Source organism: Achroia grisella, unplaced genomic scaffold (genome assembly GCF_030625045.1).
Source record: "Achroia grisella isolate CSIRO2021 unplaced genomic scaffold, CSIRO_AGI_Agris_v1 utg327, whole genome shotgun sequence".
Taxonomy (NCBI): Eukaryota; Metazoa; Arthropoda; class Insecta; order Lepidoptera; family Pyralidae; genus Achroia; species Achroia grisella.
In genome coordinates, this window is record NW_026712799.1 from 253,714 (window position 1) to 280,388 (window position 26,675).

The 26,675-nt window shown below is 28.8% G+C and overlaps 2 protein-coding genes across 10 annotated transcripts in view; both read right to left on the bottom strand.

Annotated features, from left to right (window-relative positions):
- On the bottom strand, positions 1 to 24,191 carry LOC131843710 (alaserpin-like). 9 transcript variants are annotated; one of them, XM_059192422.1, is made up of 10 exons: positions 24,129 to 24,191; positions 20,160 to 20,260; positions 18,779 to 18,922; positions 18,277 to 18,480; positions 17,792 to 17,890; positions 17,258 to 17,398; positions 16,798 to 17,007; positions 16,122 to 16,266; positions 3,259 to 3,383; positions 1 to 90 (listed from the first exon to the last, which is right to left on the bottom strand). In XM_059192422.1, the coding sequence occupies exons 1-9, from the start codon at positions 24,145 to 24,147 to the stop codon at positions 3,259 to 3,261; spliced, it is 1,188 nt and encodes a 395-aa protein (XP_059048405.1). In that variant the 5' UTR covers positions 24,148 to 24,191; the 3' UTR covers positions 1 to 90. The 9 variants fall into 9 exon arrangements, with proteins under 9 accessions (XP_059048405.1, XP_059048402.1, XP_059048406.1 ...); XM_059192419.1 differs by lacking the exon at positions 3,259 to 3,383 and adding an exon at positions 4,989 to 5,121; XM_059192423.1 differs by lacking the exon at positions 3,259 to 3,383 and adding an exon at positions 6,195 to 6,319.
- A 335-nt stretch (positions 24,192 to 24,526) lies between these two features.
- The window catches only part of LOC131843606 (uncharacterized), a 29,388-nt gene continuing 27,239 nt past the window's right edge, over positions 24,527 to 26,675 (bottom strand). Inside the window, exon 6 of the mRNA XM_059192279.1 lies at positions 24,527 to 24,660. Within this exon, the coding sequence (XP_059048262.1) occupies positions 24,527 to 24,660 (134 nt within the window). The remainder of the gene's footprint in view (positions 24,661 to 26,675) is intronic.

Sequence of the window (26,675 nt, forward strand, 5' to 3'; positions counted from 1 at the left end):
ATTTTGAAACACAGTTTATTAAAAGAAAACAAAAGTGGCTTGTCTGTGACTGTAAATTATTCTTGTTTCTTCGTTTAGGAGTCAAATAGTCTGAAAATTATAAAAGTTTGTTAGTACAATAGGAATTCAATTGTGGAAGAAAATAAAAAAAATATCGTTAATGTAAATTAAAAAAATATAACGATTAATAAGCGAAAAACATTTAAAAATAATATTATATTAGTAGAAATAATTTTAGTAAATACTTAGTTCTTTCTGATCAAATTAATTACTAATCAATTTACTTTTATATAAAAGGAGACTAATATAGTAATAATTATTATATACGTTACTAATCATGTTGTTGGCAGTAAGTGTCTAAATTACCAAGCATTACATATATTATCATGCATTAAATATGTATAACCGGATATATGCCTAATTAGCTATATAGTAATGAAATTCGTACAAAATATGAAACAACTCTAAAAATGGATAATTGGCAAGTAATTAATATTAATTTGAAATTTGTTTGTATTTATTAATTAAATAAGTACTCTAATTTCTATATTGAACATAAAAATAATTGGCATATATCTTATTTGCAGTTAAATGTTATTATTATCTTTTTGCAATAACAATAAAAACAATTTGTTACATGATGTAATTGAATTAATTATTAGTACCATCTACGATTCTCGTACTATGTTATTATTATATATGCAACGATGCAATTAACAATTTTTTTACCATGCTTCATGCGGTTACCATCACCTTAATATATATATATGTGTGTGCGTTACTAACAATAAGAAAAATGTCGTTACATTGGAATATACTAAGGCAAGGGTACCCGTGTCAGGCAAATAACGCTGGATCAACTAGTAATTATAATACGAAAAATTACAAGCTATCATTCGAAACTCCTAATTTAAAAGGCATGTATTATTATAGTAAATAGGAGCGCATGGTTTGTATGTTTAATATTGTACTGTTATAATGTTATGTCTATTTTCCATATATGTATGGATATTTGGAAAGATCTTAAGAGAACATCTTATATAAACAAATAGTGAAGAATAACTAAATAAGATATATAACAGGATGTTATGTAAATTTTGAATAAAATGTTATGTTTAAACTATAAATAGTTTATGAAACTAATATAAATAGATACATATTTTATAATGTTTGTAAACGATACATAATTGATTTGTGGTGAAACCCGTGAAAATCTATAAATGACGTTATATAAATTTCAATCTGATTGAAGTTTATGAACTTTATCAAACTTTCAAATCGGATTTATATTCCATCACCACCATTTTCATAGCATTGACATAAGGAATGCTTATCATGATTTCAAACTCTATCCCTTTATTTCAAGTGCTAAATATGAGTTTAATTATAGGTGCATTACATTTTACTTAATTAATATCACTTGGTAGATATGCTCCTGAGAATAAATTGATATGGTTACTTCTAATCGTGAAGACGAATGGATGATCGGCCACGAATTGCGCTTTAGGTATCACGAAAAATGCTCTTGTCACGATGTGCACAACTGAAATTTTTATATTTATTCAGTTAGTAAATCATGGCATCAAAATGTGTAATTCACATCGTTTACCAGAGGGTTATAGAAATCAGGTATGCATATCTGAGATTTTAAAATTCTCGGGATCAAATCTTTCATTATCCCAACCTTATTATATCACCGCGGATATTATCAAAAAGTACTATACTTATATTATATATTATATACTATACATACATTATATAAAGTACTATACATAATATATAATATAATTTGTACGTGAATATACCATATATAAAAACTAAACTAGAAAATAGGAAAGCGCAGAACTACTAGAACAAACTGTAAATACATTTAAATTCGATATGTATCAAGAAGATTTCTGATATAACACATTAAATAAACGGAATTTGCCTGCCGCTGTAACAGCTAGCTTAAAAATTAATAAATATTAGCAAGAGACACTTCCTTGCATTTATTAATTTTTTAAAGTAGCAGTCAAATAATACGACCAAATATATTTTTGGTGGTACTGATCAATTAAATTGATTAGATATGTATACAGATTCTATTTATATATGAATTTGCATAATAGTTACAAAGTATAATTCAATGTAAGACGTGTGCTCATTATTAAGAATTACAGTTTCACTAACACTGAAAAATACGGACTTTCAGTTTTCTACTCTATACTAAAGTAAACCATATACACATATGGTTGTATGTTTATGTGTAATAGGTACATTGCTGGTACATATTATGTGGACCCACAAATTTATTACACTGATCACTTCAAAGTCAGCAGTAATTTGATATTGTTATTACGGAATAATTAAATATAAAAGATTGATAAAAGTAAGCAATAAGAAGAATACTACATAGGGTTGTAATATACATATATTAAAAACCTATCAAACTCCAACAAAAGAAACAGCAGTGTCTTTCATATTGAAAAATAATAGACTGTCTTTCATATATAAAATACAATAGGATTCTTAATTAATTATGCACAAATATAAAGAAGAACTTAAATTAACGCAGGATCGTACTACACAGATAGAACATACCTACACAGAGAGTCGTGAGTAAAAGCTGTTGAAAAAAGGCATTAGGTAAGTATTCTTAATAGCCATTTCAGATAGATTTTATTGAGATAGGTGTTAATTTGCGGAAGTTCATGTTATTAATCAATGGATTAATATTATTTTGTTTAATTGTCACTATAGAGTTACGAACTATCGTAATTTTTTTTCTGTGTCCATGCTGCAATTAGTCAAAAACTATGAACATGTGCGGCAAAAGTTATGTCGCGGGTAGAGTGTGATTCCCAACAGAATCGTCCAGATAAGTACCTTATTAGTAATATTTGAATTCGTTTAGTAATAAATTTCCTATTTTTATTGTCGTAAATCTTGTAATGGTAACCACGACCTCGCACTGAATATCTATCGTCTCACACATACTAAGATTAGCGAATTAAAACAAAATAATATTAATCTAATAATTAAATTTAATAAGGCCCGGATTTATCAGCTAACAAAATACAAAGAGCTAGTAGTAGCCTTAGTAGTTATTAAATAGTATTTTTGCAATGATGGATTACTAAAACTCAACTTACTAATAAAATAATTTAGACTCTAGAGATATTTATGTACATCATTCAATTTTTAAAAGCTTCTAATATCCTAATATGTTATAATGCATAAAGAATTATAATGCTTAAAGAAGAGGACGAGAGTTACCTAAGAGCGGTAAACCCCATTGAAAAGTGTAGTCTGTTCATTCCTCAAGAAGAAGACAAACGGATGGTTAGCATCGAAGACGGGTGTTTGAGAAATCACAGCACTCAAATATGCTATGCCGAATTCTGTAAATAATATATTAAATGTAAAAATCGAAGCATAAAATAACGCTCATTACTTCCTGTAAGAACTAACACTTACAAATGGAAATATCTTAAATTGCTATCAAAACGGAAATGATTTATTGCTTCGAAAAGGTATAAGTGTCTCCTGTTAGTAAACGTTCAAACTTTGTTCTTAGAATTTCTAAAATATTTTTATGTTAATCAATATACGGTGACTAATTGTTTTTATTGTGAACTTTTCATATGGATATGCAATTAGACTAGGATCGTTTATAATCAGTAACTAGCAATACTCTACCAAAGTTTATGTTATAAATTTATATGTTTGAAAAATAAATGTTTTAGTAATCCAAGAACAGGTAAATTTGTTTTGCAGGAGATAGAGTGCAAATTTAACCGTATAAGCTAGAAAATTCAATATATATAATATACTGTTAAGTCTTATTTGATATACATCACATGAATACAAAAAAACATGATTGAGACAACATGAGAGGATGTAAGTGAAAATATGCAAGAAAATAGCCCGTTTTAAATATTACAAGTGTTAGTATAATACTTTTAGTATAAGAATGATTAATTATACGTATCCGAATATTAGTAATTCGGTATAATATATATACATATCTATAAATGTACATAATTGCTACCTAAAAATAGTAAACTCCGTTGAAAATGGTTGTTTGTCCGTTTTTCAAGAAGAAAACAAAAGGATGATCGGCGTCGAAGACAATTTTTTGAGAAATAATTAAAGCATAACCGTAAATGCCGAACTCTGTGAACAGTTTTTCTTTTTATAGTAGGCAAATGTAAATAGCTTTTTTGTTATAACAGTAAGCTGCAACAATTCTTGTTACATTTATCTCTAGTTGTAGTCGATGATATATGGAGTTGAATAAACTAGAAAACATAAATATAATATGAATAATTAATTATTATTAAATCGAGTACATTTTACTTAATCACGGTTCCACAAGGAGTCCGTTAAACAGTGCTTTGTCGTTGTGTCCGTCAAACAGTGCTTTGCAGTTCAAGTTCAGATACAGCGTTGGATACAATAAATCTTGGAATATTTCAATACACATGTATTTTTTAAACCGTTTTTAACAGCCTATAAATTATGCTAAAATTAGGTGTCGATATTGGAGCAATTGTAGTGGATGTTAAAAAAGATTCGACGGACGGACGGACTCACTATGAGCAATCAAAGAAAAAAGTTCAAAGTAGAAAGATTTGTCCGCAGAGAAAGTAGGAACAATATTTATACTATCTAAAAAAGCAAATTCTGAAATAAAATATGTGGTAACTTAGATTTTTGGTGGAATATTAATTGACTACTACTACTGGTATACTAAAAATAACCATTTGATTGGATATCTAAAATGAAACAAAGAATGAGTTTCTGTAACAGTTAAGTCCCTTATAGGGTTAGTTGACTAAACTTTGGACCTTCTACCGGAATATACCAATGCGTAAAGTTAAAAAAGGCTATTTATATTAATAATGAATCTACTAATGAATGATATTTTATCTGTGAATGTCTTATATATATTACAAAAGCTAAGCACTATGAGATAAGCATCGCAATTAACATCAAACATTTACATTTATGCTAGGGGTGGTTGTATAAATACTCCGTTAAACAAAGGTATTCCTTTGTGTTTAAGTTCGAAGTAGAAAGGTCTGTCCACTGTGACTATTGGCAATATTATAGCACTTATTGCCTTTATCAAAAATTCTGAAAGAAAAAGGATGCGTTTCTTACATTATGATATTTGTTAAGTTTAGGAGCTAACTAAGGATAACTTGTTTATATGCCTGATTTTGTATATCTGGATTTTTAATTCTTCTTATGGTAGTACTACAACAGATTCTAGCATATTTAATAGGAAATTTTACGGTATAGGTTACATGTTGAAACAGTTACCGTTAAATTTTACACATGTGGTTGTAGAATATGGTATTTAATGACAGCTAATTATTTTTAGCCAATATATAAGGTATAAGTATTTACATTTACTCTATGGGTAGTTCCACAAATACACCATTAAAAAGACAATTCTTTCCACGCCTAAGTTTAAAGTAAAATGGTATGTCTACTTGAAATTAATTATTCGAAAACTAAGCATGATCGTTGAACATTAATTCTGTAAATATTAAAAACGTCATAAATCGGTATGGGTAAAATTACCTAAGCACTACTTGAAAAATATAATTTTAATACAAAACATTTTCACAATATTACTACTACAATTATACTAGTATTTTTCATATGTGCATTCAATGGACTAGGATCACTTATAATCAGTAATTAGCATACTCTACCTAAATATTTGGATAAAAAATGTTTTATTAGTCAGAGAGAAGGTAATAGATTTTCTACAGAAGAAATAGAGCAAATTTAACTATAGAAGCTAGAAAATTCAATATATTTTACAAATTAATAAGTGTCATTTGATGTACATTACATAACTACACAAATATATTTGTGACACTAGTTACTAACTGCGGCGTAATACTTGTACAGTGTATTTGATAGCAACGTTCTGCTTGTAAATCTCCCTGACGAAATCCTCGAAATGATAGAGTACGCAAGCGGATGAAAAGATGGTCGAAAGCAGTCAGTTTTAAATATAACAAGTGAGAGAGATTAATTATACGTATCCTAATTCTAGTAATTCGTTATAATACTCGTGTTTTCCTTTTTTTATTAGATATTAATAAGCATGTTATAATTAAGAAAAGCCTTATAAAATTGATACTAATTTACAATTAGAGTATAAATTAAAATATTACATAATTGCTAGGTACCTAAGAATGGTATACTCCGTTGAAAATGGTTGTTTGTCCGTTTTTCAAGAAGAAAGCAAATGGATGATCGGCATTGAAGACAATTTTTTGAGAAATAATTAATGAAGTATAACTGATGCCGAACTCTGCGAACAGTTTTTCTTTTTAGAGTAGCCAAATATAATAGTTTTATGCTATAATAGTAAAGCTGCAATAAATCTCTAGATATAGTATTTCAATAGTCTCGAGTTTTTTATTGCCAATGTTATAGGGTATAATGGTGGGAAGGGATTATTAATAAAGGTAACTGGTGGTCCTATAGGTTGTAAAATACTCTATCTGGTCGATCTCCGCGTGGTCTCCCTAGAAAATATCGACTTTAATTAATTCGCTAGGGTAGGTTAACTGACCTGCATTCATCCTCGTGTTTTCGTACGACAACACAAGGATATAGTCAGGTCAGTCAGGCAATATTGACTTGTCAGCGTATACAGCGTATAAGATGTAACTACATCTTTCCACATAAATTAAAAATAAACAGTATATAAACAGAAATACCTTACATGTAAATATAATTATAATAATAATAGTTATGGATATATCATAAGATCATCTTGTTTGATTTATGTTTGTTACTTAATACGGGTTCCACAAGGAGTCCGTTAAATAGTGGTTTGTCGTTGTGTCGCAATTTAAAGTAGAATGGTCTATCAATTTTCATTCTTGGAATTTCAACGCCAGATAAAGCGTTGTATACAAATCTTGAAATGTTTCAATACACATGTATTTTTTGAAATCGTTTTTAAAAGCCTACAAATTACGCTAAAATTAAATGACGATATTGGAGCAATTGTAGTGGGTGTCAAAATAGACTCGATGGATGTACTATGAGCAATCATCCCAGATACCGCTACTCACGCGGCAATTTAAGAAGCGATCCAAGGTTCTCTCCTATTAGCCCTAATTTTATAGTCGTGTGTAGACGTCCGTAGCGAACATGCGGGGAACTGATATTTAGGGTGCTCTGGTACCACATTCCTACGTGATTACGTTATAATCGTGGAACAAATTGTCCATTCCTCAAATAGCCTTAGAGTAGCCGACAAAGAATATTATAATAAATTTATTGAATTCAGAATAAAAATAAGGACGGAAGGACAGGAGCCTATCAAATTGATAGTGAAGCACATGAATGAAGAAATATTATTTTAGTGCTCTCGTTTTCTTCTACCATTATTATACGCCCCTACAATTGTTTTACTTGGCGGCTTTAATTTTTTATTTACATAGACAGTTAACGAATGCAATAAATAATTTATAGATCGGCAGGTTTTTTTTGTATTAGTTTGTAATTTTTTTATAAAGCCGTTTCTTTAATTACGCACGTTCTTAATGAAGCTTACACAGAATAAATAGATACTGCTAAATATTGTAAATTATTAATATTTATAAATAATTCAAATTATCTCCCCATATCTACACATTTACTCCTTTTTAATGTAAAACATTATTTTTATAACTTTGGATATATGCAGTAAAATAATAAAAAAAATACTTTAATTAGTACCTACTATTACACGTTTCATTATACATACTATTACTATTTTTTTCCTTTATAAATTCCAATGGCAACTTGCCGTAAGCGAGGTCGAATTGCTATTTTTTGTTAGTTGTAAGCTAGTAATAGCATATGTACTATGGGTTAATAAGACACACGAGTATGGCACAGAAGTATCCAATTTTTTATTTTTATGTATTTTTATGTATATCAAGCAAATCTACACACAATAATACTGTTTATATTATTAGTACCTATTTTTTTTCTCAAACATATACATTTATATAACCGGTTGTACGTACACTCCATTAAACAGAGGTACATCCTTGTTTTTAAGTTCAAAGTAGAAAGGTTTATCCACAGAGAAAGTAGGAACAATATATGCACTTTTTATAACAATAGCAAATTCTGAAAAATCAATATGTGAGCGTAACTTAAATTCTTGGTGGAATATTCATACTTATATACTAAAAAATAACCATTTCTTTATCTAAAATGAAACAAAGAATGACAAGTTTCTCTAACAGTTAATTCCCTAATGTGATGAGTTGACTAAACTTTGGGAATTCTACATGAATATACCAATGCATATAGTTAAAAAAGGCTAATTATATTAAAAATGTGTCTACTAATAAATGACATTTTATGTTTTATATATATTACAAAAGCTAAGCACTATGAGATAAGCATCGCAATTAACATCAAACATTTACATTTATGCTAGGGGTGGTTGTACAAATACTCCGTTAAACAAAGGTATTCCTTTGTGTTTAAGTTCGAAGTAGAAAGGTCTGTCCACTGTGACTGTGATTGGCATTAATATAGCACTTACTCGTATTGCCGTTATTAAAAATTCTGAAAAAAAATATAATTTCTTAAATGATATTTGGTAAGCCTAGGAGCTAACAAAGAATATCTTGTTTATACGCCTGATTTTTAAAATAATAAATTATAAATATTCGGATTTTTAATTATTGTTTTGGTAATACTACAGTAGATTCTTGGTTACTTGAAAGGAAATTTTATGGAATTGGTTACATGTTGAAAAAGTTTCCGTTAAATGTTACAAATGTGGTTGTAAAATATGTATTTTAATTACAGCTAATTATTTTTAGCCAATATACATGTAATGTGCATAAGTATTTACATTTACTCTATCGTGAGTTCCACAAATACACCATTAAAAAGAGGATTCTTTTTGTGAGAAAGTTCAAAATAAAATGGTCTGTCTACTTGAAATTGAGTATTCCAAAACTGAGCACGATCTTCGAACATTAATTCTGTAAATATTAAAAATATCATAAATATGGGTAAAATTACCTAAGCATCTACTTGAAAAATAAATAATAATTTGAATACAAAACACTTTCACAATATTCTATTTAATGATTCTGACATATCTTTAAACATACAAAAAATTGAATTCCTAACTACTTTTCATATGGGTATTTAATTAGACTAGGATCATTTATAATCAGTAACTAGAAAGATTCTACCTAAATGTTTGAAAAAAAAAATGTTTTATTAGTCAGAGAAAAGGTAATAGATTATCTACAGAAGAAAGAATGCAAATTTAACTGTAGAAGCTAGAAAATTCAATATATTTTAATAATATTATTATTATATCTCAGAACAATTTACACAACGCCATCTAGACCCAAGTTAAGCTACCTAAAGCTTGTTATATGGGTCCTAGATAACTGATACAAATACATAGATATATTTATCGTAAATACATACATAATATACATAGAAAACACCCAGACCGATACAAACAATCATACTCATGAATAAAAAAGTATGTGCCGTGCGAGGAATCGAACCCGCGACCATCGGACGTAATGCGGTGTGCTAGACTGCTAGACCACCGAGGTCGTCATTTTACATACGTGTTATTTGATATACGTTATGTGAGTTACTAAGTCCGGCGTCGCACTTGTACAGTATTTGATGGCAGTCTTTTGCTTGTAAATCTCATTCCGGAAGAAATTCTCGAAATTATAGTAAAAACCGTATCAAAATCTGGGTCATGATTTAGAGGACGTAAGCGGATGAAAAAATGCAAGAAAACAGGCAGTTTTAAATATTACATGTATTAGTAAAATACTTGTAGTATAAAAATGAATAATTATACGTATCCCAATTTTTATAATTCGGTACAATACTTGTCTTTTCATTAGATATAATAAGCATGTTATACTTAAGAAAAACTAAATAAAAATTGATACTAATTTATAATAATCAATTAAAATATTACATAATTGCTACCTAAGAATAGTAAACTCCGTTGAAAATGGTGGTTTGTCCGTTTATCAAGAAGAAAACAAATGGATGATCGGCGTCGAAGACAATTTTTTGAAAAATAATTAAAGCATAACTGATGGCTAACTCTGTGAATGGTTTTTAGTTTTATAGTAGCCAAATTAAAATAGTTTTTTATTATAACAGTAAAGCAGCAACAATTCTCGTTACATATATCTCTAGATGCAGTATTTCAACAGTTTCGAGTTTTTGATCACCAATGTAACAGTATATGTAAGAAGAAGTACTGTACATGTAAATGTAACTGTAATAATAATACTAAGTATAGTTATGATTGTTTGATTCACATCACAACAAGTGAATCAAACAATCATATAAATATATGATTGTTAGATAATTTGTTATTTAAATTATTGTAATCATAACCTTGAATAAAGACAATGTATAACAATATAATGAAATTCACTATGGATGTGTAACATAAATTAACAATAATATTATACAAAGATGATATATGTTGCTGAATGAGCTACAAATCATAAACATAGTTAATGATTATTGGAGTACATTTTACTTAATACGGGTTCCACAAGGAGTCCGTTAAATTTGTCGTGTCGCAGTTTGAAGTGAATGGTCTATCAATTTTTATTCTTGGAATTTTAACGCTAGATAAAGAATTTTGAATTGTTGAATACAACAAATCTTGAAATATTTAAATACACATACATTTTTGTCTACAAATTACGCTAAAATTGGAGCAATTGTAGTGGATGTTAAAATAGACTCGATGGATGTACTATGAGCAATCATCCCTGATATCGCTACTCACGCGGCATTTTAAGAAGAGATCCAAGGTTCTCTCCTATTAGCCCTAATTTTATTGTCGTGTGTAGACGTCCGTAGCGAAATGCGGGGAACTAATATTTAGCGTGCTCTGGTACCACATTCTTACGTGATATATCGTGGAACAAACAACAACTGTTTATTCCTCAAAAAGCCTTAGAGTAACCGACAATGAATATTATAATAAACTTATTGAAATTCAGAACGAGAAGAAGAGGTAGAATAAAAAAACTTGACTATTCAAAAGTGTTTATATTGAGTTTATTTGAAAAAAGATTATTTATATTTCTATTTAAAAAATAACACGGTATTCTCCTAATAATCGGGGGTCTGTTCAACTGTACACGCAGGACGGACGCCTATCGAATTGATAGTGAAGGACATGGTAAAGAAATATTATTATAGCGCACTTGCCTTCTTCTAACATTATTATACGCTCCTACAATTGTTTTATTTGGTGACTTTAATTTTTTGTTTACACTGACAGTTAACGAATGCAATAAATAATTAATAGATAGCTATGTTTTACATTAGCTTGTATTTTTTTATTAAGTCGTTCGTTTAATTACGCACGTTCTTAACGAAGCTTACAAAGAATAAATAGATGCTGCTATATATTGTAAATTATTAATATTTTTAAATAATTCAAATTATTTCCCCATATCTACACATTATAAAAATAAAAATAATGCTTCACATTGGTATGAGTAATACTAATGTAAAGCATTATTTTTATAACTTTGGATATTTGTAGTAAAATAATTTAAAATATTTTAATTAGTAACTACTATTACATGTTTCATTACACATACTATTACTATTTTTTTCCTTATAAATTCCAATAGCAACTTGCCGTAAGCATAATTTAAATGTATTTTTTGGTTAGTTGTAAGCTAGTAATAGTACCTACGTACTATGGATTAAAATAAGGCACACCAGTAAGGCACAGAAGTATCCAATTTCAAATTACTATGTAAATATCAAGCAAATCTACAAATATGCAATAATATTATTGTTTCATTAGTACCTATTCTTTTTTCTCAAACATATTTATACATTTATATAACCGGTTGTACGAACACTCCATTAAACAGAGGTACTTCCTTGTATTTAAGTTCAAAGTAGAAAGGTTTGTCCACAGAGAAAGTAGGAACAATATATGCACTTTCTATAGCAATAATAAATTCTGAAAAAAAAAATGTGAGAGTAACTCAGATTCTTGGTGGAATATTTTACTTATACCCTAAAAAGTAACCATACGATTTGATATCTAAACTAATCCAAAGAAATTTGTCTTGAATAGTTAATTCCCTAATAAGATCAAATGACTAAACTTTGGGAATTCTACATGAATATACCTACCAATGCGTAATGTTAAAAAAAGGCTAATTATATTAATAATGTGTCTACTAATGAATGACATTATATGTCTTATATATATTACAAAAGCTAAGCACCATGAGATAAGCATCGTAATTAACATCAAACATTTACATTTATGCAAGGGGTGGTTGTACAAATACTCCGTTAAACAGAGGTATTCCTTTGTGTTTAAGTTCGAAGTAGAAGGGTCTATCCACTGTGACTATTGGCACTAATATAGCACTTGTTACCGTTATTAAAAATCCTGAAAGAAAAAACATGCGATTCTTACAGTACGATATTTGGTAAGCCTAGGAGCTGACTAAGGATAACTTGTTTATATGCCTGATTTTGTATAAAGAAATTATATATATCCGGATTTTAATTCTTCTTATGGTAGTACTACAATAGATTCCAGCTTATTTGATAGGAAATTTTATGGGATAGGTTACATGTTGAAACAGTTATCATTAAATGTTACATACGTAGTTGTAAAATATGTTATTTAATTACAGCTACTTATTTTTAGCCAATATATAAGGTGTATAAGTATTTATTTACATTTACTCTGTGGTGAGTTCCACAAATACACCATTAAAAAGAGGATTATTTTCTTGTCTAAGTTCAAAGTAAAATGGTCTGTCTACTTGAAATTGAGTAATCCAAAACTGAGCACGATCTGCGAGCACAAATTCTGTAAATATTAAAAAAAACATAAATCGGTCTGGATAAAATTACCTAACCCACTACTTGAAAAACACTTTCTGAATATTCTAGTTAATAAATCTGACACATCTAAAACATATAAGATTGAGTTGTACAAATGTTAAGCCTAAATATTTATACACTATATTTTACTATTTAAATGCATACACCATTTTTTTCGTTTTTACATAGCATAACGTTTGAGGTAATTTACGAGTTTTCATTGTTTCTAAGGTACTGTATCCTTATTTAAACTTGAAAATGAGGATTAAGTAACAGATAATGTCTTTTTATGACCATAAATTACAGATTTATATGTTTAGGACTTTAATATAAATGTTATATTTAGATACATGTCATATATAGAACAGTAATTAAACATGTAGTCTGGTTACCCTATAACCTATGAATAGAGCAAAATAGAAGTAATAACTTCTTGGAAGAAAAATTGGTACCTAGTCAAAAAACAAAATATTTAAAAATTAAAATTAAAATTATGTAAGTAACATAATGAATAAAAAAGCATCATTATAATACCATCGAACTAACCATTACAAGTTAAATGGATTGTTGGATTGTTGTTGGAAACATTGTGTTTAAATGGATGATTTAATAGTTGTAAATTTACGCTGGATTAAACAATTCGATGCATAGAGGTAAGTAATAGCTGTACTCGCGATTACGTCCGCATGGAATTTAACATAATTTTTCAAAAATAAATAAGATTAAGTTACTACATCAGCTATCAATGAAAGTCCCGTCAAAATCGGATCAGCCATTTCGGAGATTCGCCGGAACTACAGACAGACAGATTGTCAAAAATGTTTTGGTGTATTACTATATTATAAATACGTTAAACCGTTTTTTACTCGACATGCATGAAGTAAAAAACGATTATTTCAATATAATATAAATAAAGTAATGTATTGAGGCATATAATAATATAACATTTCGATACAATGTAGTGTTTTTTAATTAAAGAGTTTAATGAGATCTGTAGAAATGTTTTAGGAGTTCAAATTTGAATTCCTAAAACATTTCTACAGATATTATTGGTTGTTCATATATAACCCGAACAAATATTCATAATTTACATAAAATAATCTGATTCACATTGTTAGTTTGAGTTCTGGACGATATTGTTAATATTGTCGAAGTAAACATATAGGCAGGCAATTATTACAGATAATATAGATAAGTTGTCATTTGTTTGATACCTTAACATTTATTTAGTGGTTGGTTCCACAATTATACCATTAAAGAGAGAGTTACTTTGGTATCTTAATTCGAAATAAAAAGGTCTGTCAGCTACGAATTCAGGATTTATCTTTAGACTAGAACCAAATCCATAAAATGCTGAAATTCAAAAAAGCAAATATAAATCAAAATAAAATAAAGATAAAAGGTGCAAATACATACACATATATATATATATTGTATAAGCAATATGAATGTGTGTGTCACAACATGCTAATGGTTACAAATGAGTTCAGTAATTAATTTTTACTTTTATTCGTCAGCAGGTTCTACAACAATTCCGTTGAATAGAACACTCTTATTGTATTTAATCACAAAATAAAATGGTCTCTCAACTTCGAAACTGTAGGTAAATGGTAGACTGGTGAGCGATATTGTAAACTCTGAAATGTTTAATAAGATATTGTTTATCAGTATTATAATAGGTAAAATAAAATGTTTACTGAAAAGATTCTAGTACTTGAAATATTACAAATATTTCAGAAATAATAATTTGTCAATAACAAAATGAAAATAATAAGCAACATGAAGTATTTAGAAGATTTGTACACATTATTATTACAAACGAGTTTTTTACTACGGGTCGATACGTGACTGGGATCTTTGAAACAAATGTAACAAAATCTTCTAAATATGGGGAGCTCTCTACTAATAGTATCACTTATATAATCTGTACAATTGTACAAAGTTTAAAACAGTATGTAGAAGAAGTAAATATATCGACAATGGAAGGCAATAACATAATGGATATAAATATGAATCATGTATATATATATATATATACACATATATATAAAAAATTGAAAATAAAGAAAGAAACAGAAAAGATAAGTTCTGATATTTGCTTGTTTATAGAAGGTACCGTCTTGAGGAATAAGATACCGTTACGATGTTAACATAGATGGGACAGTTAGAGGTATTATCACCTGTTGATGTTGTTGTAAACGCAACACTTGATATGCTCACATTTCACTCAGTATATTTTGAACAATGCGGCACTGGTCGAGCCTACTGCCGTCTTTTGGAATATTATTTTGTTTAAAATCACCGGTCAGTCAAAAATATGAATTGACAAACAACGTTTTTTTGGTCTCGGTTAGATTTAAATATGGTTCCTCTTGTATATAATTTAGGATAGTAAATCACTAAGCTACGCCATTCTAGCTTTTCTGCTAGGATGGCGATTTACTAACTAAACTTTCAATAACTGGACTTAGTGGCAAGTAATAGTGCTATGATTGAATAATAATGAGACTAAGGCAATTCGAATGAGATATGGGACCCCTTTGATCGACCCCATTCCAATTCATACAGGGACCGAAATTACGACGGCCTGAGCCAAGGTTTAAACCCCTGGCGGTGTCTAAAGTTGTATCTGTCAGGCGGTAGTTGGCCGTCAGCCGCTCCATAAGTCCTTTCGCGAATTTGGTGTGCTATCTGTACTCGCCGCTGAAGCTGTAAAGGCAAGCTAGTGCCATCAGCATTAGAGTAATCCGCAAAAAAATTTGATATAAGAAATTTAGAGTTCAAAAGATGTCACAAAGATATTTTGGATCAAATTAGCAGATAGTACTCAGCTAAATATTTTGTCTCTTAGTTAAAGGTACGATGAATTTTATACTAAAATGACTAACTCTACAATATTTGTTTTAATTATTAACAACATTGTTTATATATAGAAGATAACCTTTTGACATCTGAATACACCACATTGATAAAATAATTCAACCTTGGATTTACAGTTGATTTCATTTCGTAATATATTTTTATACCAATAATGACAACCTCGCTGTTTACTTAAAGGGAAGTGATAATAGTCATAGCACAAAGGCTTACTTAACATTGGACGTGAAATCTATGATATCTAATTACTTATTTATGGCATTAACCACTTAAATTAAACATAAATTTAACAAATATATTTCATAAGAACCAAAATTCAAATATTTGTTGTTACTTACCATTGGCAGCAGCTGCTTCAGCGCCCTCTTCGTTCACTTCAATGAAAGCTTTTTGGATTGCTTCACTTACATATAAATCTTTAGCATCTTTTAGTAAGTTGTCTAAATGCGCATCAGCACTATCGAAAATTTTTTTGATATCAATCTAAAAAAAGATGACATAAGAAGTTATACAAATATTATGACAACATAAAAATGAAATGATAAAAATAATAATGAATTAGTAATAAAGTATAATAGAATAGAAAAATCATTATTCAAATAATTGAATTTAAGCCCTTTGAAATAGTCATATTTTTTTTTTCTACCCCGCATTTGGAAAAATATCTCATTACTAGAATAATGAACAAGGAACTTGCGTAAACTTTTTTTTAGGAACTTTTGAATAAATGTTGTAACTTTACATTTTAAAGTTGAAATGAATTAGTGCAGTTGGTGGTTTCAAAATATTAAATGAACAATCAACTGGTTAAGTAAGTAAATAAAATTAAATCAGTCATAGTGATAAGTGTAGATCAGTCAAGTGTCACTGCGCTCGACATATTTTAGTGAGCCGGCCCATCTCGCCGCCTTGTCATTTTAGTGAGCATTACTACTCAACTCGACCATGGCATAAAGAAGTGTAAGTTTAATTTAGCACTTAATATTTTTTTAGATATAAAGCAACCTGACTTACATTTTGAAGAGCTTGTTTTAAATCGGTCTTAGTTTCTATTTTGAATTTAGGCAAAAAAAGATCAACTTCTTGTTGTTGCAAGTTTTTAATAGCCTTTTCTAAAAGTGAAGGATCCTTTAGTTTTTCTTCAAGAGCTGCAAGGCCGTCAATTTTATTGGGCAATACAATCAAGAAAGATGCTTCGTCTCCTTCGTAAGGTAATTCTAAAAGCTGAAACATATGAATATTTTAAGTATCGCTAAATGACTTACTGTTTCGTATTATTATTAAGTGTTTTAGAAATACTTTCATTAATAATAGCGATGATTGCATTGCCTACAATTAATAAAGTTTTAATGTAATTATGGAATAGACGACAAATCTAAACAAAAATAATATTATATATACTTCATTATTATTATTACTGTTTTGTAATAGTAATTTATTTAAGATTTTGTGGCATATTACTAATCTATTTTACCTTAGCATCCAGTTCTTCGCTCTCACCATACAAAAAGCTAGCTTGTTTGTACATTGTGGGGACCTTTATAGTTTTCTCTTTAGTTACGTGGAAATCTCGATCTCTGGTTATATCTTTGTTGAACTTTTCTTTCCAACTTCCCTATAAATTACATAAGTACTTTTAATTGTCGTCATAAATATATGTGCATTTGTCAACAATACCTCGGATTTTATTTAAAGAACTCAAAATGTTGTGATTTACAATAGCAATTGATTACAATACTTGGATAATTTTTACTAAAGATTAGACTGACACGTTGAATAGAGGAATTCAACTAATCTTTGGATTTTGTATCTAAGTTGTGTTTTTAATTTTGCGAGAATTTAATATGAAAGTCTTTTACAATATGAATTACTTATATATGTAGTTCCTATATAGGATCCGTTTTATAATTTGTATTTGTGTATAAAATAGATGCATTAACAGATAAATAATTATTCTTACAAAAAATGTTTACGAGGAGATTGTAAACAGTATGCAACAAATACTTACTTTGAAATAGATAGCGTTGACGAGCACTGCACGCGTGTCTGTAGTCAAGGAATCAGGAGAAACCAACTCCTTGATACGGTTGTTAGTTTGGCTTTCCACCTAAATCATAAACATTAGTAAGTTCTTAAAGTATATCCTTATTTTTATAAAAACCTTGCGTCATGGTAAACTGTCTACTAATTTGCCTTACTGTTTATTTACTCTGTATATCTATATTTAGTTAAACATATAGGTAGAAGTGACTCTAATATTTTTTTATTTCCAGGTCTAACAAGTATTGTAATAGTGATGTCATGGCACGAATGAGTTCGAATTTGTCTGATAACAAAAATCTTCGAGCATCTAATTTAGTATCTATCTCTGGAGAAACAAAACAATTTAATCGGGGAGATGATGCCAGGTTCGCCTTCGTAATACTCCAACTACTCCATGTGAGATAACAGTTGTCAAAGTATATTTATTTAAGTATATATATGTATTCATACCCAGGCATTTATTGTGTCAGCGCTCTCCTTGCTCTTGCTGAAGTCGATGTTTTGGACTTCAGAGTTGAACACGTCTTTCGCCACAACGGCATATTTGTCATTTAGTTCGTATGATGTGGGGATGTAAACTTTATTCGCCATTCGTAACTCTATTCCCTTTACCGAGCGAAGCTTGGTGTTTAGATGCGAGAAGACCTCTTTTGTCTGGAAAGGGATAAAGAAACATCTTTTTAGAGAGACCTACATAAAACAAAATGTTACATGTATTAACTAATATTCCACTATAATGTGAATAATATACATATTATATTATAATATTAGATTAATAATAATTATTAACCTAATATTATAACATAATATAAACCTAATATTAATATTAATTAATAAAACTGAAAATCAACGCTGGAAACTATGTTTTCAGCATTTTACTGAGTAGTGGTCCACTTTGACTCTATTTTATAATCTTTGTAAATTGTTTTGTAGTATCTACTACTTTACTTACAACATTATCATTGGGGAATCCGATGGCTTTGAGGATTTCATCATGAGAGGCACCAACTGATGCCAAACTCAACTGTCCAAGTGGTGTCAATACTGAGAAGGCGGACAGAATGACGCTCTTGTCTGGATGCTGTTTGACGACCTCCTGTAAAATAAAAAATGAAATATTAGACAATACAATATGCAAAGAAACTCTTTGCATTTATATTTTAGTAGATAGTAGTATTTTAGTATTTGGAATATATTTTTTTGACTTCATTGGAATAGGAAACATAGATGGGAAGTAACTCTATAGGCAATAGACATGAACATCTCTGTGGACATAACGTCATCATGTAACATGTAACTACTAGTATATTTTTCACTTTTATTGCTAAATATCTCCCTTTAAACAGAAACATTACAGAAGTATTCTGACGGACTTGTACAAAGTCTACGTACTAGTCTAATACGGCAATATTTTCATATGGAATTGGCACACATATACCTAAATAAATAAATAACCCTGGATAATTAACACAGTACCACGGTAATGAGCTTGTGCTGTAGGTACTAGACAAATTATATAAATACTTAGATATTTTTTTTATAAATACTTACAGATATATATAGAAAACATACAGACCGATGCGAATAATCATAGTCATGAATACAAATGTTTGCACCGTGCTAGGAATCAAACCCGCGACCATCAGAAGTAAAGCGGTGTGCTAAACCGCTAGACTACCGAGGTCGTCAATACATAAAATAACATTTATGATGGATTCTATAGCACAGTACTTTGCAAGTGTTTAACGTTAGTAAATTATCCTATTACTATCTCTAAATTCAACGATTTATAATTTTGATAGTAGCATAATTCGTAAAGGAAATGCACTCGTCTGTGTATTTATAATTACTAATTACATGTAGAGTTATTCATTCGCAATCTCATACGTGAGAACTATGATTTATAATTCATATTGCCTATGTTAACTATTTACTTTCAATTTATTTATCCCAATAATAATTATATAAATATTATCGTACTTTGACGGCAATGTTAATATATTGTAAAGATTCCGTACGATTAAGCTATTAATAACTATTTTAACCAAATTTCTATAAATATAATGTTTATTAATACATAGTTGTTTGTAAACTATTTTATTGGTAATTGTTTAATGGAAATTTAAATGTATTGTACATATATTCAATACTTAAAGCATTGAATAGTGGGCATTTATTTCACAGAAGTTGCTTTTTGCTTTACTTTTTTGGGTATTATCGAAGGTCATAGGTGTACTTATGTTTTATACTTCTTGAAATAAACTGAGAAAAAATAAGTCTCGAGCATTTATAAATTAAATATAAATATAGTCAGTTAGTTTTTATTTACTTACAGGAAACAAGTTGGAGGTGAAGAGATCGTTTCCATCTTTGAGGACCTTTTCGATTGCCACATCGCTGTCCTCTGCTATTGCAGTGGCAATGATTCCGATTACTGAAGGAATATCAAAATAAAATAATTTAATAACATGATATTAAAATAAAATAAGAAAACATAATAAATGGTATTAAGTCGTTAATTTTCATGCGGTCATTATTTATATATAAAACTAAGAAAGGAACGGGATATTACTACTTTTATATATTGTTACAGAGATTAAACAAAAACAAAATTCGTGATCAGAAAGTGAGTATTGTTTGCTTAGATAATCGAGCGAGTTTTAATAGTAGCAATAAGCCAAGACTTGTAACGAATGACTGTGAATGACGAAATTACTTGTAACGTTGACGAACATGTCTTCACGTAATTCTATTTATTTACTATCTACCCGCAGCTTTTCAATAAACTGATCCGCTAGGATCACCGGTACCAGTGATCCTAGCGGTATCAGGTTGTAACAGTGCCGAAATATTGGAAACTCAATCTATAAAAATAAATAACTCACAAGATTCAACGAGATCACGGGAACAAATAGTAGATTGTTCTTTTGACTAAATACATATGAAAGTATATTGTTCTTGCTAATGTGTGAAACGATTGGATCGATTTTGACAGGACTTCCAAACAACCAACTTCGCTCCCAGATAGCTAATATTATAAGGAGTAACATGGAGTATATTACCTTCATTTATTTTAGAAAATTACTTTATTATCATATAAGAAAAGCTAAATTTCATCCGGGTGAAGTCGAGGATCATAGACAGTAATAATATACAAAACGTAAGATCAAGTGATTCACTTATCTTAATTTATGTATATATGACTGCGTCAAATTAAATAAGATCACAAAATCGCTTATAATATACAGTAGTGAATAAAAGAAGAGAGATGTGTGAGAATGGAAGTCAATGTTATCGAATCTCTAAGTTTTATGAAGAAGCTGCGTATGTACTCTGGAATGTAATTACGATCGATGATATGGGATTATGGCGTTTTGTACCTTTGTATATTCTTGAATTATACAACTAGTAAAGAGCTAATATTTCGTGTTAAATAAAAGAACAAATTGAATTGTTATAGATTGATTTAATTCAGTTTTGATATTGCTTCAAAAGAACCGTATAAAAATTGTGGATTGGATTGTACTGATGTAGATAGCAGGTATACTCTAGATGAAATGAAAATAGAAATAATCTTTATTCAAATAACCTTAATATAAGCACTTTTGAAATTATTTATTTTATTCTACCATTTGAAATGCAGGCTCACAACAAGAAGAACGAGCAAGAAACATGCGTCTTGCATTTTGAATTTGATGTATGATATAAAAACTATTTGATGTATAGGGTAAGTTAATTGGTTTAACGACAATAGTAGGTACTCAACGTTTTTATTATCGTAACACTAAATATTATATCATCTGTACTTAACAAGAATAGGAATAACACTGAGATACAATCAAAGATGTGAATGTAAGGACGATATGCCAAATCAGTTAAAGGAAATAATTATCACTGTGTGTATAAATAGAATCTATATTTGAACAGGCAATGTTTTTTTTGTTTTCGCATTAGTTAAAACTGGTTTTCAACTCGCGTTATTATCAAGTTTTTATTAAACTTGAAGTATTTATATAATATAGAACATACATGTAAAATGGTCTTAGGTATATATGGTATTAAAGTAATTATACAGGTATTTAGACAAATGTATCTGATGTTTTTGTTTTTATTAGTTCTCTAATGGTGGTAAATACTAAATACCCTTCAATTCTCAATCTATACTTTCTCAATATGTACTAATATTAAAATTTGTAAGTGTGAATGTTATTTGTTACTTTTCCGGCTTAAACGTCTAAATGGTAAAGATTAATTAAACATGAAGATGAATTGTGTCAAGAGCAAAGATAAATCTCAAAAATAACATATGTGACAGTTCTTGAACAGAAAACTGGTAACAACTACAATTAATATAAAAATTGTAGTTGTCAACTTTAAATTATAATTTTATTAATTAGGTAAAATTATAAATTGCTTTTATATCATACAGACGGCAATTGTATTATAGATATTTAATATGTTTTTAATGACAGAATGATATGATACCAGTACTAGTTGTTAATTAAGAGATATTAATAGTTTGAAACCATGTGGATCTATAATTCTAGAGCAAAGACAATAAGTTTGTCTGTGATATGATAATTTTAGTTAGTATAACCGTTATCTGCTTGACCTTAAAACCTATTATTTTAATAATAAGAAAACAATTTTATCTATTATACTATGTAAGTATTTTAGGAAAACTATAATTTGATTAAAAATAATCAAAATCAATGACAATATAAATAATAATAAATGAAAACAAGAGAATAAAATTGATTGATTATCTAGTTTTAGCTAAAATATTAAGTAACATAAAAATCGGTTTGAAAAGCGCCTTGATTGGGTAGATACATTTAGTTAAGTTCTAATGTGTCAGTCAATTAGTTATCCATTACCTATAACCTGACCAAAGAAATTGTATTTTTTGAAGTCAAACTCAATCTAAAAAAAATTTGACTTTAAAGTTGATTTTCAAAAGTAACAATTTTTATATTAATGAAATTTAGTATTACGCCAGCGTTTTCAAAATTGGGTATAATTGGATAAAAAATTGGGGATAATTACTTATATTTTGGGCAGAATACAATTTCACCAAACAAAACACTTGAGACATTACAGGCAATTGATGTATTTATCATCTACTCCTACCCTCACTAACTAGAAACGATAGGGAAATGCGAAAAACTATTCTATTATTATTTGAAAAATGTAATTAAAATATAGTTAATTGGTTCATTTAATATTTTTTTAATTTGTTCGAGTCTGTATCTAATACCTAAATTGTATCTAGAAAGGTATGTATAAGATGTATTTAAAGTACCTACGTAAGTATACTTATATTCAAATTAACTTTTATTACTATTCCATAAATTGTTGAATATCTCTTACACTATCTGATAATATCGATCTATAACCATTATATTAAAATGTATATAGAGTCGAGAATATCTACATTATTAATTATGACTTATGGTAAAGATTGACTACATTAAACCGGTCACGATTTTATAATTTGCTTGTTGCAAGATATTGTATTGATCGTATTGTTTACTGATTGCATAGGACATGAAGAATAAGTATGCGGAAAATATTCGATATCAGTTGAGCCATCAGGGAATCCCAATATTTTCTGAATTTATTTGCTAACAATGAGTTTATACGTCATTCTGTTGCTAACATGGTCAACAAAGGACCGTAAAGTGGCTTTTACGAATGCATAAATGTTTACCTTCATCTTCTCACTGTTGAACAAGACAAAGTTCTGAGGCAAATAATTCAAATATAATTATGTACCGGCACAACGATGTGTTGATTTTGGATTTTTTATTTCGCTCAAGTAGGCGTATAATTCACTAAAAATGGTTTCGTTTCATTCATCGTTTGAGCATTGTATGTACTTTGTATGTAATTTGATTGAAATGACATACATCTAATTACAATTAATATATAGATATGAAGATATTAATTGTAATTAGAATAGCAATAAACAGTTTTTAACAAACGTAACATAAACACAAAAATATACAATCGAATTATTCTACTTCTTTTTGAACGCGGTTAAAAAGTTTTGATTCTTTTAATAGATATTATTATTGTATATAATTATGATTATTATAATAACAATGGCTATTAAAATGAATGATCAACTCAGAATTTGAAATAAACATTTTAGTAATCTGGAGGTAAAACAAGAACAAAACAACTTAATTTGCATTATACAAATTGCTTTAAATAAATTAATTGTTAATGTTATTTATACTCACAATACAATCATATTTAATGAAGCATTGTATCAATAAAAATAAAATAAATAAACTTACTACAAATTAAGACTTTCATGTTGGATGTGGTCACTCGCTGATCGCCGGATCTATACTGCCAGTTTGTTTCCTTGTTGTTGTATATAAGTACTTTGCCTGTCTTGTCTTATTTAAATATAATAGGTAACATCTACCTATGATAATATTGTCATACTCGTCATTCTATTCAATACATACAGTCCTATTTATGATGCCTACTACATTGTCAAATCTCGGATCATAATATAAAAAGTTATAAATAAAGATACATTTCACTAGGTTTTCTTTTTCTTTAGGTATCACTCCAAAATTTAAAAGATCCTATTCTAAAATCATGGTAGAATGTTAACGTGCCCTATGATTTCGGCACGCCCTGATTCTTTGAAGAATACCGTGTGACATCTAAGACTCCATACAATCTACCTGCCTCCCTTGATGGATGTTTGTCTGCTGTTCCGATTAATTCTGTTAAACCACGCAAGGAACACTAGAAACACTTGTCGCAGATGGTCGGGCGCGGCAGTAGGTCTTTGGTGGTCTAGGGTCGATTCCTCTATGGCACAAACATTTGTATTCATGTATTATATTCAGTATATTTGTTTGTATTGGTCTGCGTGTTTTCAGTGTATAATATGTATGTATTGACGAATAAAATATAGATATATCTATTTTTTTGTACCAGTCATCTAGTATCCATAACACAAGCTTTAGACCTTAACTTAGGTCTTGTTGGCGCTGTGTGAATTATTATTATTATTTTGCTTAATGGTATTGAATGAAAACGTCATGCGTATGTAATTTAATTAATCAAGTTATATTTATAGCGGTATATATTGCTGAATATAATCCTTAGTGTCATCCAAAATTATCTACCTATATAACTCATGGTCAAGTTCCGCACGCCAAGCTTCACATAAAAACAAGGTAGCTGGTATATATAGTATATACAATGTTTGGATGATTTGTTATATTTATCAAAATGCTTGTCGCAACACATTTCGAATTAATTTTTGACATTTAGGTAATAACACTTGCTTTGATATTTGCTTATACAAAATTCTTTAAAACATGTATAAAATGTAATCTTCTAAATGTTATTATATTATAGATATAGTTAATCTAGTTAGATTATTATGGATAATGTAATAGATATAGAAATAACTATCGATTAAGTATATAAAACAACATGGTGTTTAAGAACTACAGAAAGTTTCAAACAATGATTGCGGGCGGGAATTCTCGATACCTCTATGGTATAATTATGACGGAAATTGTTATGGGTTTTAGTTTAAAAGTTCTTAAAATTAAGTGTGTATGTCTAATTTTTAGGTTATAGACATATTGTGTTATCGGTAACTTTAACTTTAAAACATCCATATTTACTATTTTACTGTTAACTATATAAAAATACCATTAATATTAAAATATTAGTATGATATATTTAACAAAAACATTTATACCTATATTTTTATCTTGACGCAATTTGGCAATGCAACAAAAAGTGAATCTGGTTAGTGAATGATATAAGATTACATAGGTACTTAACAAAAAACATGAAAATCATATATTTTTTACAAATACTTATTTTAACAGACCCCTAAGTAAGACAACATTATAATCAATGTAGAAGATTTAAAGTGAGGGCTCTTTTTGGTAAGGTAGAATAGCAATTGTTTAAAGATGAGGCAGGAATGAACATGTAAACAAATTAACAAAATATATTTTTATACAAACAAGCCTGGTTTTTTTTTTATGAAATATTATCGTACTAGCTACTCACCCTGGTGTCGTCCGGGTGTACTTGTATCATATAAACTATCCTTTTGAATTACTCTATTTATTGAAAAAAATCGCTTCAAATCCGTTTTAAAAATTTAAGCCTATATAGGTACGGACAGACAGTGACAGCGACTTTATTTTATACTATGGAATGATGGTAAGTAAACTTATATTCATTGCTTTCACTTTAAAAACAGTATTAAAGGTTATTGTGAGTTTCCCGCTTATTTTAATATAAGATGAAGAACCATTGAAAATAATCAATCATAACGATATGGTGCAAAAAAAATAGCAAAGTGATAACCACACACTTAATTAAAAATAACCCAGAGTGTTCTGGGTAGGTGTTTACTTGTGTATTTTATTTATTCCTAGAAATATTTTTTGTCCATATTTTTAAATACATAGTTCTGTAAACATTTATTTTACACTGGGTTACTTATAAATAAGGAAAACTGATATTTTTAAGTATTATATTTGTGTGACATGATATATAAAAATGAATACAAAATATATGTATAAAAAGATAGTCGAACATTCGATTTATAATTAATAAGTAGATATCTATCTACGAGATTCTTGCGGGATGTTATATATATAAATACGACTAGAAACTTGCATTTTGGTATTTTTTTTAATATATACAATATAAAAAAACACTTCGAAATATAGTCACGACTTTTATCCCAGATCTTTGAGGGGTATCATATATGGTAAATTTGTTAAATTAACACTTGACATGCCCACATTTCGTTAGGTATTTGGATAAAACGTGACAAGAGTCGAGCC